Source organism: Gossypium hirsutum, chromosome D03 (genome assembly GCF_007990345.1).
Source record: "Gossypium hirsutum isolate 1008001.06 chromosome D03, Gossypium_hirsutum_v2.1, whole genome shotgun sequence".
NCBI classification, from domain to species: Eukaryota; Viridiplantae; Streptophyta; class Magnoliopsida; order Malvales; family Malvaceae; genus Gossypium; species Gossypium hirsutum.
In genome coordinates, this window is record NC_053439.1 from 52,155,575 (window position 1) to 52,174,039 (window position 18,465).

General features: G+C 29.1%; 1 protein-coding gene across 2 annotated transcripts in view; it reads right to left on the reverse strand.

Annotated features, from left to right (window-relative positions):
• Positions 1-925, reverse strand: part of LOC107929269 (homeobox protein HD1) — a 43,082-nt gene extending 42,157 nt beyond the window's left edge. For both annotated transcript variants that reach the window (XM_041090507.1, XM_016860638.2), the window contains exon 1: positions 60-925. In XM_041090507.1, the coding sequence (XP_040946441.1) occupies positions 60-374 (315 nt within the window). In that variant the 5' untranslated portion in view covers positions 375-925. The remainder of the gene's footprint in view (positions 1-59) is intronic.
• Between the last annotated feature and the right edge of the window lie 17,540 nt (positions 926-18,465).

Genomic DNA, 18,465 nt, shown 5'->3' on the forward strand with positions numbered 1-18,465 from the left:
AAGACAAAAGACAAAACAAGAAAAAAGAAAAAAATGGATTTAAAACAAGATGAACTGACCAAGAAGTTATCAAGCTCTTGTCTTTCATGTGGTGATAAAGAGTGACCTTGTTGTTGTGAAGCATAGGATCTCAAAATGTTATGCGACTCTGCCAACTGTGCATCAATCAAAGACAACTGATCAATCGGTGTAGCAACACGAAGACAAGACACATGAGCTGCTAAAAGTTGCTCATAAAGTGGATGTGTAGCTATCTCCGCCTTGAGATGACGGTTCTGGTCACCGGAAACTGACACTTCACCGCTACTTAACCCTCCAATCGTTTCACTTCCGCCACCACTACTCATCATGCCTAACCCACCTGGTTCTTGCATTTTTTTTTTTGGCTTTTACCCAACAACAACAAAAAAAAAAGTGGGTTTTTCTTCTAAAGAGAAAAAGAGGGTTTTTGATATATATATATATATAAAGGACCACAAGGGAAAGAAAGAAAGAAAGAACCCTTTGTGCTTGAGAGTGAAATAAAAATTTTCTCGCTAATGGTGTAATATAGATTGGAAGTGTATTGGGATCTGAGTCACAAGACTTTCTGCACCACCCTCTTTACTGCTGCTATATGTTGCAGGGTTTTCATTTTTACTTTTACATATGCAGGGAAAGTTAAAGAAGCATGAAAAATTTTCAATATATATGTCTGTGTGTGTAAAAAGAGAAAAGCATGGATATGGGGAGAATTTTTTAAAGCTTTTGTTTGGTTTTGAAGGTTAAAGAGAAAAGGGTTTATCAGAGAAAAAGAAAGAAGGTGTGTTAGGCTATTAGAATCATTGTTTGGAAGAGGAGAGCTCAGATAATAAAGCAATGGAAAATTTTGGCCAAATAGAAAAAAAAAATTATGTAGCCAATAGATAAAGCTGGTTCTATGTACTGACAATTTGATTTCTTTTTGTTTTTCTCTTTTATTGTAATTTTTTTAGAAAATGGAAAAATATTTGTTTTGGTCCTTGTTAGACCTAAAAGTTACGATTTAGTATTTATTTCATAATGACATTGAAAAACCAAAATTATAATTTGATAAACAAAACTAATCTTGGGTTTTTGATTTGTTTTAATTTTATTTCAACATATTGTTTTATTTAAGCAAAAAAGCAAGTGGGGTTTTGATTTCAGTTTGGTGAATTATGTAATTAATAATCAACCTTGAATTTTCCTTTTTCACAATAGAATTGGGTTGGTTGATTTGATTCAAGGTTATTAATCATAATTCTCTTCTTCTAGATACTTTATTATAAATTTTCTTTTAATTATCATTAAAATTAATCATCATAATTAATAATTAATTCAAACTCGCCAAAATAAATCTCAATCAATCCAAACATCATAAAACTGCCTCAAAAACTTAATGTTTAATTGAATTAAATATATTATGATTTCTTCAAGTAATAATACTGTCTGTCATTAAACGGTATAGATTTTTCTATTTATATGATACGATTCCTAGATAATATGACGTCGTAAGTATTAATTAATACGTGTTTTTTACATGTAAATTCGCTTGCATGATGGTGTAAATCCACCCGTATTTATTTTGTTTTTCTGTAAAATTGCAAAATGAAATTACATATTAATTAATCATCCAACCATCCATTTAAGAAAAATAAAGTTAGTAAAATAATAGTTAAAAGAAAAAAGAAGAAGAAGAAAATACAAGTGATAAAGGCAACTTTGAATTAACTTCGTCATTGTTTAGTTATTTAAGAAAGTCGGCTGAGGGTTGAGCTGTCACTTGTCACTGTTCTGCCTACTTTCTCTGGTGCTCTTCTTTTATTATTTTTTACTTAATTTAGATTCTCCTTTTTCTTTAATTCTAATACTAATTGCTAATTAATGTTTTCTCTTTGCAAATTAAATGAGTATTTTATAATCTTTGAACAATGTTGTAACAATGTTTGTCCGTACACAATTTTAGTTAGACATATATGTTAAAATTCATATGTTTTGAAAATAAAAATTAATTAAATTTAAAATTTAATGTATTCAGATTTTTTTTTATTTTGACAATTTAACTACTAATTGTTCAATAATGTTGTTTTATTATTATTAGTATATGAGTGGACTGACCACCAGAAAGGGTTGGATAAGGATATTGACGTTTGATTGGATAAAAATAATCGTTTGATCAAATCAGAAATAGTAATCATTTCATATGTTATATGCAAAAAGGTTTATGTCAATCAAATATTTGTATTTGTTACTCACAATTTTCAAATGTTATTATTTGGATTTGTGTCTTATCTTATATAAATTATGTATGGGTTTTGTTTAGATTTATATCTAATTTAAATTTAGGATTCTATTTAGTAAGAGCGGAGTTAAGAAGAGATTCGAGAGGTTGAGATAAAATCATAAAATTTTAAATTAATTAAGCTAAAAATTTGAGTTAAAAAGACTTAAAATAAATTATTAGTTTTTTAAAATAGACCAAAATGCATTTTTTTAATTTATTTAAAACATTTCAAAATTTAAATTGATAGTTTCAATTTTTTTAAGGGTTTAAAAGGAAATTTTTCATTTAATTGGCCTACCATCCAAAGTTATTCTGGTTTATGGTAGATTATATTTGAGTTATGTTTTATAATGTTTAATTTTATGTGTAATCAATCAGATGTATAAATTTTATAATTATTAACTAATATAATTTTACTTATAACTAAAAAGTTTGTTTTTAAAAATATATATATTTTTATAGTTTGGAGGTAATTTTTTTTAATTCGATTTTTGGGTAAGTTTGGATGGACGGTGTATTTCTTTGCCGTTAGTGTAAAAACAACGGTGACGGTAAGATTAGATACTATAGTGTGAGACAAAAAGTAAGTTAAATCCACTGTACTGCATCTCACCACCCATCCAAACTCGGCGTTTTGTGTACAAATTTATTAATTAAGTTGGAGGAAGCGCTGCCATTTTGACGGGTTTGCTGGAGGAATGCTTTTATGATAACCCTTTAATTTTAATTAATATTTTGTAAATAATAATTTATTTGTTGAGGCGAGGTCGATGTGTCTATATGTTTTTTGGTGGGGATTTTGTCTCTTAATTCTTCTAACACTTGAAGAGTTGGTAGGTTCATAAGGTACGGAAAGCCTCGTCAATTACTTTGTTGATTGTTTGATAAGGAAAACTATTCGCATTATGAGGATAATTTCGATTTGTTGAGAAATGATCACTCACAAACTTTTTTATAGTTAACATTATTTTAAATACTTTAAGTAAAATTAACATTATTATATAAAATAATTTTGTATAATATATGTTTCTAAAATGGTCCTTACAGTAGGAAATTCTTATTTTCGAACAACTCAATATATTATGGACTCAAAATTTAATTCTATAAATTCAAATTTGAAACTGTTCAAACTTTTTTCGATAAAAATTTTATGAATCATTCAATTAAAACCAAGTGAATTTAAAATATTTTGAAAAAAAATCATTTGCAATGATCCAAAATTGAGTGTCGAAATTGAATAAAAATATTTTCAAATGACCTAGATTTAAAAAATTCGAGATTCAAAATTTTATCAAAATAAGGTTCCTTGTGATTTCATCTTTGTTAGTTTTTCTCATGATGAAATGTGTATTTTCAATCAATTAACTTTGTTTTCGTTAATTCTATCAAATAAACTCTACATAATCAAATTATATATAATATTGTTAAAAATTATAATAAAATATATCATAATCTGATCCGTTCGACTTACTCTAGTGACTTAATATCCAACCCGAAAAACCTTCTTTAAATACATTTTCAAAATTTTTTTTTTTGGAATCTACTCTCTAAACAATCCGTTTCTTATCTCCTCTTTCTCCGATTCTATTGATATAGTGTATCAACAAATATATTTGAGTTATTAATATAATTATCATTATTATCTTTTACAATGAACTATACAATTCATGGTGATCGGTAAATTTTATATATCTCCAATTGTTGGTGGTAGGCAATTTTTTAGGACAATTTTAGGCATTGGGTCCTACTAATCACTTTAGGATTTTAGCAACAAAAAAAAAGTTTTTATTTTAAGCAATAAAAACATGTAAAATTAGTGTAGCTTCCTTTGTTTACTTTTGTTATTTTGGTGGAAATGTTTGGTTTGGAAGCAAAGAAGTATATTTTTCTTTAATTATGGTTTTATATACTAAATTTTCTTTTATGAATGTTTCACAAGTAATGTCTCATTTATAGAATATTATGCAATTTTTGTACACATGATTTTCTTTTATAGCATCAATTTTCTTAAAGAAAGTTTAAATAAGGTGAAAATATGCTTCAAGTCCTTGTACTTTTTGTAAATTTAAATTTTAGTTCATTTACTTTTTAAATTCTAAAATTCAGATTCAATTGTAAACACCCTTAAATTTTTGTGTTAAATTTAGATTCATTATAACCCTTTTTTTTTGTTACATGTTTATTAAGTGAATAATTTTTTCTATTTCAAAATGTCACACTAGTGAGTTTAACAAACGAATTTCACGATGTTCTTAATTAAACTGACTTTTTAAATTTGAAAAGTAAAAAGACTTACTTGAAATAAAAATAGAGAGAGACTAAATTCTAAACCTATAAAGAATATAGTGACTTAAAAAAGCATATTTTAACCATTAAATAACAACATATTACATACCCTTCCTAATCTCTAAGGATCGAAATCACGATTTTTTAAGTTAAACTAATCTTGAAGCCTAAGGTCGTCAAGGTCCATTTAAAAATTCCAACAGAATCTTAACCCTAAATCTTACAAAAAAATCTCATTCTACTTATTTATTTATCACCAGAAAACAAAAATTCCATATTACATACCCTAAATTATCCTATCTATATATTTATCTTCTCTTGTTGAAAGATGGAGGCTCGATCCCTATAATCTTTTATTTTCATGCGGCGTAACCTTGATAAAGCCGAAACATGTAGCTCTGTTGATGGGTCTTCGATCAATGGAGACTCCATAACTAGAAGAACTGATGTTACGATTCTCGATTTACTTGTTGGATTGTCAGGTTTATGCCCCCACAAACAAGTTAGACGTGGATGGAAAGTTCATTATTTTAATATTTACATCTGAATAGTATTATATATTTAGTATAGTTTTTTTTATGTGTGTGAATTACAATAAAAGAGTAAAGTCCTAACAGCAACGTGACTAGTGCAACTCAAACTTAGGCCACACCTTGGACCGTAAACACCTTAGCCATCAAGTCAACACACGAGATTTTAGGTTTATTTTTTTATTGTGTTATAAATTACATAGTATATAAAAATAACCTAATATAAGGTATTATAAACTTAAAATGGGTAGGGCGGGGTTAAGCTCAAGCTTTGAATGTTCAAGCTCGAGCTCGACCAATATTTTAAGCAGGCCTATTTTTCTACCCAAACCCATTTTTCAGGCTTAATATTATTATCCAAACCCTCCCAAATTAAATGTGTAGGTCTTCGAGCCTTACCATGTGTAGGTTTCAGTCCAGTTAGTCCATTCATAGTCTAATTTGTTTCCGATCATAATTTGCTTGTGATGTAATAGCTTGATTATTTGATCTAGTTATTGGTCCATTTGTTCTATAATAATTTGATTATGCACTTGGTGGTTATCATCCATGAATATGTACTTGTACTTCAATTGTATTGTGTTTGTAAACTTTAAAACATAACATATATATTCTTGATATCTAATGTTGTTGAAATGGATTTCTTTTACACGTATTTGAACTAAATCTAAATTTTAGAGTCATCGTCGTTGGGAGTGCTTTATTAAAATACCACTCTGATCCAAATAAAATTAGTCTCAAACCATGAAACGATGACACATGTAATTATATATATAATACATTCTAAAAAATAATCACAACATACTAACATATTAGGAAAAACTAAAATTAATAATATTTAAATAAAACTCCTTAAAAACATTAATAAAAATAGACTAAAAACTTATAAGAAACCCACAAAAATATCAGAAGTAGATCGAAAATGACAATATGAGGGTTAAAATGATCCAAATAAAATAAAAACCAAAACAATTCCAATTATATTATTCAAAAACCATATTAATATTCATGCCAAAAAACTTTCCCCATTTTCTAGAAGATGAAGCTAATCAAGAACTTAACAAATATGTTAGTAGTCAAATATCTTAGCAATATATATGATAATTGCACGAAAAATTAAAAAGAAAATCATTAGAAAAGAAATAAAAATGTTAGATATAATTGAAAGAAAAATGAAAAAACAAAAAAACCAAAAGAGATAGAAGGTTAATGACGTAATTCCAAAGGAAGAAAAGAACAAAAAAGAGAAGCATCGGCGTTGGGGGTGGTGGTGGAAGTAGAAGTGGGTTCAACGTCACAGCTGTAACTGTCCTATCCCCCTACCTAAGATCGTGACAGGCGACACCCAACGTCGGGGGACCACACCTCACCACACTATTCATTTATTTATGTTGTTTTGTTTTTTACTTGTTTATTTGTAGTTTGGTTAAATTGTTAAAATAGTCATTTTTTTGTTTCAGATTATATTTTAGTTATTTATTTTTAAAATGTTAAATTTTAGTCACTTACGTTATTATTTTGTTACGAAATGATCACTCTACTGTTAAGATCTGTTACCTCTCAAATGATAGCCTGGCGTGACAGATAAAATGGGTTTGAAATGCCAACGTGAATGTCCAGTTGAGATGAGAAAAGTTAATTTTTTTAAAAAAATAGAATATAAAATTTTACCCTAAAACTCAATCTTTTTCGATTTAAAAAGAAGCAATAGTTGAGTTTTTCTTTTTACCATCAGAGAAAAAAAAGAGAAGAACAGAACGATAAAGAAGAAGAAGAAGAAAAGGAGCACCAACCTCTATACCTGCTTACTATTGTGGTTGCCCACAATACACAAATAAACAAAGATGAAACATGTCATTTATCTATGTACATATACAGAAAAACATGAAAAGATTGACCATCTTTTTGCAAAAAAACCATAATATCTTAACCCAAAACCCGGGTAAAGAACAAAAAGATCCATTACTTACTATAATTCATGCTTGGACCCTTTATTGAATTGATCCTTTATTCTTCCAAAATCCAACCGATTGATGAAGCACTTAATTTGATTTCTATTGTTTTGATTCAACAAAGATGATTATGAAAATGGGTGGTTTTTTCAGTCAAAATGGAAACGAAAACTAAAACAAAAAGGAGACCAAAAGGTTCTTTTTTTCGTTTAAAGGATTAATCTGATTATTGTGAGAAACTAAATTAATATTTTCCTTTAATTAATTTAGAAAATTTAATTAATTAAATTTATTTAATTAAAACAATAATTAATTTACTTGGCTGGACATCCACGTTGGCATTTAAACCCATTTTAATTGCCACGTCAAACTATCATTTGAGGGGTAACAGATCTTAACGACAAAGTGACAATTTCGAAACAAAACGATAACATAAGTGACTAAAACGTAACATTTCAAACATAAATGATTAAAATATAACATGAGACAAAAAAAAGTGACTATTTTAATAGTTTACCCTTTATAAATTTATACCTACTAATTAAAAAAATTTGTCCCTTCCCATACTAAAAATAAGACTAATTTTATTAGAGATACTTCAACTATAACCTAATATGTAAATCAATCTCAATCTTTCAAAAAAAATTTTGAATGAACCATCAAAGGGTACATATCACTTTAATTAGGTCATTCCCTCAAATTAGTTGTTAATTTTAGATCAAATTTGATGTGCGGTATTTTTGAAATATATAGATTAAATTTTAAATATAATTGTACTTACCATATGTACAACTTAGATATGACTTGTTGAAAGTTAAAATATGCTCTAAATCTCTATACTCTGCGTACATTTAGAATTTAGTCACTCTAGCTTTTTTTCAAAGAACTTAGTCCTTTTATTTATTTATTTTTAAACATGGCAACTTGCATGGCAATCCACATGCAGTACTAAATGTTGTTGTTTTTTTAACTTTGTTATATTTTTTAAAATATTTTTATAATTTTTTAAATGATTTTGTGACGTGACAAATAAGATAAATAGTGTTATGTCAGCATAAAGTATATATAGATTGGCATTCAGGTTGCCGCACCAGCATCATTAAAAAAAATGAATGCATTAGTTATTATGTATATGATTTGATTTTTAAAAAAATATTAATAATTAAATTTAACTATGAAATAGAATCAAATTAAGAAAAAATTGTAAACATTATTAAAGATTAATTTCATTATTACTCTTAAATAAAGCTAAATTATTCTCTAATTACATGTACGTGTATGGTTGAAAATACACATTGATTTAACTTGTCAAGATTGGAAAATCTGCAATATTATTAAAAGCAACAATGTTATTAATATTCTAAGATATCCTCGTTATCTTCCTACATTGCTCGATTCTTCTCTAACATTATGATTTATACGCACCTTCAAAGTGGAAAATCATGATTTTGAGGATAACCCACAAAAGATAAAAAGTATGATTTTTGTAAACAATTTCCAACTACCCACCTAAAATATTAATATAATATGATGCAGTTTATCTAATTTGTCGGTGTGGCATATCATGTCGGTTATTACCTTTTGTTTTCGGTCATAAGTAGAAGACAAATTCAAGTCTAAATCGATTGATTTTTTAATTAAATAATTTAGGATAATCATAGCAATCTGAAGTAATAGCTTTCGTTTTTGAGTATGGTTGATGCAAGATTTTGTGACGGAGGTCGCGTGTGTTTTATATTCTAGCGGTGTGGAAAGACACTACAAGGGGTGCTTAAAAGTTTGAGGTGCTGTGGGAGAGGTTGGACAGAGTTTTGGTAAGGGTGTTTAATTGATTAACCGACTGATTAATCGAGTCGAATAATCATTAATTGAATTAATAGACCCTTTTAAACCCTTAACTGTTAATTGAACCGAGTTTTTTCGGTTAATTTGGTCGGTTAACTGAATTAACCGAAATTTATATATATTTTTTACTTTTGATTAAAATAAGTATAAAACATATCAAAAATTAACCGACTTAATCGACCGATTAATTTATATTTCCAAAAAATTAATCGAACCGACCGAATACTTATATATTATAATATTATTTATTAAATTCAATTAATTCGATTAACAGGCCGAGTTCGAACTGAATTAATCGTTAACTGAACTTCTAAAAAAATATTAACCAACTCCCGACCGAATTAATTCGATTAACTGACCGATTAACAGAATTCAGTACCTGAAATTTTCCCACCCCTAAGTTTTGGTATCTTGAACATGTATTTCCGCTTAATGGTGGAAAGAGTCCTATTTTAAGAGTTTTAAGGATACGAGGTGGGCTTTTTTTACATGATTACCATCTAAAGTTGGACTATTTCTAGAACCATGAAAATTTTCTTTTACAATATAGTTAGAGGTGACTTGATGTGATCAGGCTTCCTCAACAAAGGTTATCTTTTCTTTTTCCTTTTGAGAAATTGTGGAGCATGACACCTATAATTAGTTATTTTCAGGTGTTCGAATGTGTCTGTTATGTATTTATTTATGATAATTTACGTGGCAAGTTGGACAACACAGTTATTTTGTGTATTTTTGTAGGATATAACAACCAAAGGAAAGGATGGAGATGTTGTCATCCCACAACCAGAAAGTGTTATACATCTCAAAATGTGGTGTTTGATGAGTCATCTTCATGGTGTCCATCAGAGAAGGAGGTATCGCCACAATCAGATGCTTTTAGGCATAAGTGGCAGGATTCTCAAATTCACCTTTGTTTGGGAGAAGCTGAGGTTGTTGATGATGAAGCTGAAACTCAAAGACCTTGGCGAATCGGCGTGCATCTACGCCCAGTTGAAACTGATGTACTGCAACATTCAACCAAAATTTATGTGCATCAACCACTTAATGGTGAAGATGAGTCGAATGAACTAGAAGCATTAGCTCCACTAAGGAAATTGGGAAGAGAAAGAAAGCCAAATCCCAAGTATGCCAAGGCCAACATTGCTATAGTCGAAGAAGATGAGAAGGAACCAGATACGTTTAAGGAAACATTTAAAAGTCCGAAGTGGCTCAAAGTCATGGAAGAAGAGATTATTGCACTAGAAATAAATGAAACATGGGAATTTGTGTTAAAGCCAAAAGATGTAAAGTCTATCTCTTGCAAGTGGATTTATAAGATAAAACATCGCACAGATGGATCAATTGAGAGGCATAAGAGTCGTTGGGTGGCTTGAGGATTTTGTCAGTAGTATGGACTAGACTATGATGAAACATTTAGTCCGGTGGCGAAGCTTACAACGATGCGAGTTTTGATTGCACTTGCAGCCAGTAAAGGCTTGAACTTGTGGCAAATGGATGTGAAGAATGTGTTTCTTCACGAGGAGCTAGACTTGGAGATTTACATGAATCAGCCGATGGATTTTTAGAATTGAAATTATCTAGAGTATGTGTGCAAGCTTCGAAAGGTGCCCTATGGTTTTAAGCAAGCACTGAGGGCCTAGTATGGCAAGATTGCTGAATTCTTGACTCATAACAACTACTCGATAACGTGTGCAGATTCAAGCTTGTGCGTTTTTATATGAAAGAACTTGGACAACTAAAACAGTTTCTTAGTTTGGAAGTTGATTGTAGTCAAGATGGGATCCTCTTTCATCAGCAAAAGTATGCTAAAGACTTGTTGAAAAATTTTGGAATATTGAACTGCAAGCAAATTTCGTCACCCATGGAACCAAATGCCAAGATGTGTGCTCATAAAGGGAAGGCTTTGGAAATTGCAACAATATGTATTGGCAATTGGTTGGTAGTTTAATCTAACTTTGACAAAACCTGATTTTTCTTATACAATTGGGGTGATGAGTTGATATATGCAAAGTCTAAAGAAGCCTCACTTGGAAATTGTTCGGCGAATTTTGAGGTATATGAAGAGTACTCTTGGTTATGGTGTTATGTACAAGAAAGGAGGAGACTGCAAGCTAGTTGGTTTTTATGATGTTAATATTAGAATATATCCCATACCTTGCACATACCTTTCCCATACCTACCCATACCTTGGAAAGGTCAAAGTTATGGGCACCAAATATTTATTTAGTGTTGGGCATGGGATAATAGCAATTTTTGGTCCCTAAGTGAATAGGGACTTTGCAAGGTGGCCCTTGAATCTCAACTATAAATAGGCCAACCATTGCTCATTCTCATCATCCCACATTTGCCATTCTCTACTTAAGGCATTGTTCTCTCTCCCTATTTGTAAAGTTTCACTTGTATTTTGGAGTGAAATATATTTGATAGTGCCCGAGGACGTAGGCAAGATTTGCCGAACCTCGTTAAAATTTTGGTGTTCTTTACTATTTAATGTTCATATTTTGTGAGTGTGATTGTAGTGATTTATTGTGCTATTAAATTACGATAGAGGGATATTCTGGCTAGGAAAGACTTGGTACTTAAGTGATCCTCGTGATTCACCTCTCTTTCCTGGGAATTGAACTTAGTGTGATTTTTTAGTACAATAATTTTACTCTTTCACACGCTTCCGCGCAACAGTTAATTATGTGGGTGATCATGATACTCAATGCTCAACGATTAGGTATGTGTTTTTGCTTTGTCAGGAGCGGTTTCTTGGTGTAGTAAAAGGCAATCGATTGTGTCATTGTCGACAATAGAAGCTGAATATTGAGCTACAACGATGGAAGCTCAAGAGAGTACTTGGTTCGTGCAAGTGTTGCGAGATTTGAATTAGCCAACACAGTATGCTACTCCTTTGTTCTATGACAACATGTTAGCAATACGTTTGGTGGAGAACTCAGTTTTTCATACAAGAACTAAACATGTGGAGGTTCATTATCACTTCATCAAAGAGAAAGCGTTGCAAGATGAGATTGGGTTGCAACATTTTAAGACGAAAGAGCAAGTCGCAGACTTATTCATGAAGGGCTTGAGTGGCAACAAAATCGAAGGTTTTTGTCATCAGCTCTGTATATTGGAAAGGAAGTAAACTGGTGTTAAGGGAGAGTGTTAATGTAAGCCTATATAAGGCATTCAATTGTTTTCAGAATTTAATCAATTCAATTCGACTTTCCTCTATGTTTTCTTTTCGCGTTATTAATTGATTGTTCTACATATATGACATGCACACGATGAGACTTAAATTAAAATAAATCTGAACAGAATCTACACATAGAAAAAATTTAAATATAATATCCCTCAACCAAGATTCATTAACAAAAGCTATTTCTTATATATTTTTAATTCCAAAAACAATGTTAAAGGCATCCTTAAGCAATAAAAAAATAATTTTGAGAATGTAGAAGAACAATAGTGTTGGATTGAAGGCGACTTAAGTGAAGTGCAAGACTAAGCAAAGAGTCATATGGTCAATGTTTTTTATTTGGGAATTTATATTCTTTAAACGAAATAAATAACATATTTTTCTTGAGTAACTATTTTATTGTTTTTATTATTTTAAAATAGACAATATAATATTTCTAAATTTTATTTTTAAAAATTGTTTAAAAAAATCCCCCATCTCTCTTTTAATATTGTTTATTAAATTTGAAAACTAATATTAATATTAGAAAATTCTTAAATGTTTATTTTATATAGAATATTTTCTCAAGAATAGAAGTATTCATGGCTGAGTTGAGCTCCGGACTTCAACTATGTATGATATAAATATTAAAATACTTTACGCTTCATTAAGTTCGGACTGACTCGAAACATAAACTTTAAATTTTGTTCAAATTCACTTACATTTGTAAATAATTAATTAAAGCTCGTTTTTTTGCACATATTATTATTTTTTATTTTTTTTAAAATTATCAGTTTTTAATTTAACATGTTTTTATTTTTACATTATAATATTGTATATTCAGTTTTATTTGATATAAATTATATAATATATAAAATTAAAATTAAAATGTATTACAAAATAAAAGGATTAATTTAATATTTGCCCCCCAAAATTATACTCAATTATCACTTTGATACCAAAAGAATTTTTGTATCAATTTGATACCCGAAGTTTTCAATTAATTATCAGTTTGCCCCAGCTGTTATACGGCGTTAAAAGGGTGGCTTGGCACGCTGAGAGTGCACCATGCTCCATGCCACCCAAACTTTATTTTCCAGAATTAAATTAAAAATATATAGAATTATATAAAAAAATTCTCATTTTTTAAAAATAGGAAAAAAATATATAGGATTATATAAAAATGCCTGAATTTAAAAACTATATAATTTAATTTTATAAAATACATAAAACACAAAAAAGAGATAAAATACAAAACATTGTCAAACAAATTCAGAAAAATTTTAAAAAAATAACAAATCATAAAAAAATATATGAAAAGTTATTTAAAATTTCCAAAAAAATTTTAAAAATATTTTTCTATTAAAAATAGTATTTAAAAAAGAGAAAAATTACAAAAAAAAGAAATGCCAAAAAATTCAGAAAAATCTCAATTCTTTTTAGAAATCAGAAAAATATGGAAAGATTTAAAATGTGTGAATGGAAATATAAAATTAAAAACGGTTGGTTTTTTTCTTTATTTTATGTAGAAAACTTTAAATTTGATTATTAAATTCAAAATCTTTAAAAATATATTACACTATGGGCAAAGTGAAAAAAAATATTTTCAATATTTTAAACCTTTCCATATTTTTCTAATTCTAAAAAAATGAGATTTTTCTGAATCTTTTTGAATTTTTTGTATTTTCACACTTTCTTTTAACTTTATGTATTTTTAAACAGAAAAATATTTTTTTATTTCTCAAAATTTTATATAACTTTCTATATATCTTTTCTAATTTGTTAAAACTTTTTGAGATTTTTCTAAATTTTTTGAAAACTTTTTGTATTTTTAAAAAATAGAATTTTTTTTGTAAATTCTTGGTTTTTTTATAATAATTCTATTTTTTTTCTTATTTTCCCAGTTTTTATTTTTTTACTTTATTTCTAAAAAATAAAGTTTGAGTGACGTGGCACGCTCTCAGTGAGTCACATCACCCTTTTTTAAGTCTGCTAACGGCCGGACAAAATAATAACAAATTGAAAACTTCAAGTACCAAACTGATAAAATAATTTTTTAGGCACTAGTGATAATTGCGTGTAACTTTGTGAGGGTAAATAGTACATTAACCCAAATAAGAAAGAGCTAAATAGGGCTCATGCTTTGAATGTTAGAGCCAAAACTCATCCTATATTTTAAATATACCTATTTTTTTTGTATGAATTCATTTATTAAGCCTTATATTTAGTTCAAACCTCTTATATTCCAAATGTACTTTCGAAATTAGACATATAAGGCAACCCTTGAAAAGATCTACGAAGATTTAAAAAACTTCACAGCGGAGTTAGAAAGTTTTCATATGTGTAGGGTTAAATCACTTTTTAATGCTTGAATTTGACAACTTTTCACATTAGGACTTAAATTTTCTTTTATTCAAGTTAGGTCATGTATTTGGCACTTATTTCCATTTGAAGGTTTTTTTGTCCAAGTTAGTCTTGAAAATCCTAAAGTTCAAGCACCAATGTAGAACAATTGCCAAGTTCAAACCCTAATATGGGAATCAAGTTCAAGCCCAATACAGGAATCAAGTTCAAGCATTAACTTAATAAAAAAATTCAAACCCCAATGTGAAAATAATTAATTGTTTAGTTCAAACTCTACGAGAACAAATGTCAAATTTAGAATTTAACTTATAAAAAATTCAAATCTTAACATCAAAATAATTACCAAGATACCAAATAAGAATTAACCTTGTGTTACGTATAAATCTTCGTATCCATTCTCATGAAGTCAAATAAAAGGATAAGAAAGAAGGCCCAAAACCTTGGTCTGGTCTGGTCCGGTGATGGACACTGACAAAGTAGACAGTGACGTTTTGGGGGGAATTGACCAGAGAGAACATGCTCTACGCCTCTCTTCTTTCATTTCATCGATTTAATACCCAAATGTTGCCCCTTTGTTTCTTATGCTCAATCACCATCACCATCTCCTCTTTCCGAAAGCCTCGATAACAATATATGCTTCCCTTCCATGCCACAACTTTTCCACACTTTCACATCCAGTGATCTATTTGATTAAAATATAAAATGAATCAAAATTATAAAAAAGAAAAGGTTAAATTCTTGATATAGTGGCAATTGCTAATTAGCGTTCAACGGAGTGATAATATATATTGTATTTTTAAGGAAATAAACCATATTCGAATCTTGAAGATATTGTTAAGGGAAACAATCATAAAAACAATCATAAACTTTAAATATAAATTGTAAAACAGATATGAAAAATACTAAAAAAAATAAGTTTTAAGAATTAGATTGTAGTCGAACCAGTTAGACCACTAATTCGCTGACCAACCGATTTAATTGAATAAATCATTAGAAATTCATGAAAAATAAAAATATATTTAAATAAAAAAATCTAGTTCAACCGGTTCGTATCAATTTACAAATCAATGGTCTAATGCCTTCTTTCGAACCAATACCTCAACTAATTCTTAATCCAATTGACGGATTCAGTAAAATTTAAACAACATAAAACAACATACCTTATAAGTTATCAGTTAATGTTTAAGATTAAATTGAATATCTAATCAAGATATACATAATTTACCCAACTATAGCTTTTACAAACACAACAAACGCCTCATTGGCATAGCTCTCCCATTTTTTTCCTTAAATTTTAATACACCAAAAATAAAATGGAACAAGTTAATGCTAGACTGCTAGTCCTATAAGAAATAACAAGCCCATTGGAAGTCACACCAACTATTCTATGTGTTTGAAGTATGGGGCTTCCACTGTTTCTGGAACCCATTTTTGGATGACCACCTTGGTCTAGATTCAGCCCTCTCTAGCCCATATCTCTATGAACCAAGCTGGAGCTGGGGTCAATGGACCAGGAGCCAGTAATGTAGAACCGTAGGTTACCTGTTGGATTGGATGATCTATTTAATTTCACTGTTCATTTTAATACATATGAGAATCATTCCAAGAGGGCAGGGCGTGCCTTTACATACCACATGGGAGGGGTACCCTTAAATAGTGAGTGAGTGATTATTGTACGAAAGAGATCAGGATTTCTCAAGATGTAGAACGAATCCCAGGCTAATTCTACAACAGCCTGAGTTAGAGCCAAGCATTGCCCTTGTTTCTAGTACTTCACTTACCAATAAATGCTTAAATACATGATCAAAAGTCAGAAATCAATTTTTCTTTCAATATCAAACATCCTTTAGAATCAATTTTTTACCATAAGTGAAATTTAATTCAATATTACCATAACTTAGGGCATTGGAGGTATGAGAGTTACCAAGCAATATTTTTTTCTTTCTATATCAAATAAATAATATGTTTTAAACTAAGCTTTATTATAGCAGATATGTCAAATAGTGTTGGTTTCAAATTTCATAGCACTAAGTGGCTTTTTAGCTACAATAACTTATTAAAAAAGTTTATATTTTTAGAGATAACTTACGTAAAATTCAAAATATCTTTTCAAAATACTTTTTGTTGTAGAATATTTATCGGAAATTCTCTAATAATTACTGAATATTTTTTGTTGAGGAAAATCTTCTACTATTTTTGAAAACCGTCACTACTATTTTACCTTTTGGTCCGTTCTGAAAATAATATAAATAGCAGGTTATTCTACTTAATTTTCACAATACAGAAAAATAAGAAACCTCAATTCTCTCTTTTCTCTCCCGTTCTTGCTCTCTAAAAAATTTTGGTGTTTTACTAAATTACATTAGTGCGATATTCTATTTAGGAGATTGGGTTTTAAGCAGGACCGTTTGTGACTCCTCCAATTTTTCCTGGAAATTGAACCTAGTGTGGTTTACCCGAGTTTCTTCCAGTTTATTTCTCGACTTTATGAGAAGAGCAATCCTTTTGAGCTCCATCTTCTTTATTCGGGTGTACGAATTTGGAAGTACTGTGCTAACCTTAGAGAGTGACGTCTATTTCCAATTACACCGATCGAGACGAAATTACTTCTAAAGCAATAATTATCTCATAACACAATGATTACTTTATTTATTTACATTTAGCTTAATTTCCTGTCCGTACTAACGATTTTGTTTACAGTAGTATATTTCTAACATACATAACACCAATAATAATTTTTTTATTAATTTTTTTTTCTCAAATTAACTTGATCCAAGTTATTTTCCAAAGATTTTATTTCTGTTGATTTTCTTAGTACTCAATGTTGCACTGTTATAACTGTGTGGCATGTTATCATTACAAGAAACAAAATTTACCTTTGAAGTATCTATATCATTTAAGTCAAGTAAATTGTTTTGATTTTGTTTGTAGAGTAAGACCCTTTAATTCTTTCCTATAATTGACCAATTTGTTAATAATGGTGAAGATTCTCATTTGTTCATGAATAATTATTCCTTCACGTTCAACATGATCTATAGATCAGGACTTATTTCTATATTTTCCGCCATTTAAATCTAAAATAACAGCTGCAAGCTTACTTTTTGTATCCAAATCTTTGCTAAAAAGTACGTATAATCAAAATAATCATAAAAATTATCGAAAAAGGAATTGAGTAATTTTTTTTTACAGCGGTGATTATCCTTTTCATTTTTTTATATCCTTTTTATGCTTATATTTCTCTCCATCGATCATAGATTCAGTATTTTCTCTTAGATCTCTTTTTCACTAAATATATGAAACATTCAGATTTTTTTCTACGATCTTCCATTTGTGTAATGAAAGCAAAAAGGATTGTTTAAATAACTGACTTACATAGTTTTGGATAGGCTTTTAAAGACGTTGCTATAAGGAAAATAATCTTAAATGTTGTGGGATAAATCTTTTGGATCGGAGAATATAACCAATTTGTTACTATTAGGCTAACATACCTCTAACTGTTGAAATACAGTTGTAAAGATTGAGGTACATACCAGGCTGCTCTTTTGAGATGATACGTGCCCTCTCAATGATAATTACATGTGCAAAGAGGTTGTATTGCCCTCCCAATCTCATAAGAGTTAAACTTTAGATTTTAAAACTTAAATTTTTTAAAATCAAATATTTATTAAAAAACATGAGAACTTTTTTCCCCATTTTTTCATCTTTCCTATTAAACACAAGTATAGAAAGAAAAATTATGCAATTTCATATTTATACCCTTTCGATTTTTCATCTTTCACCTCTAACAAGCAACCCTTAAAAAAATATATATTAATTTACGCATACCCAAAATCCAGAATCTCCACCTTTCCTAAATGATAATCTTAAAAACATTTTTTTATACATATTTGTCAGTGAAGAATCATGGACAAAACATATGGTTTTCCTATCTCTAATATTATTTAAAACATTTGTACATTTAAAAAAAAAATTGGGTTAACTATGCTTGGTTAAGGCATCAATGTAATCTAGACTCTAGAGCCATTTAACACCGTCAATTGA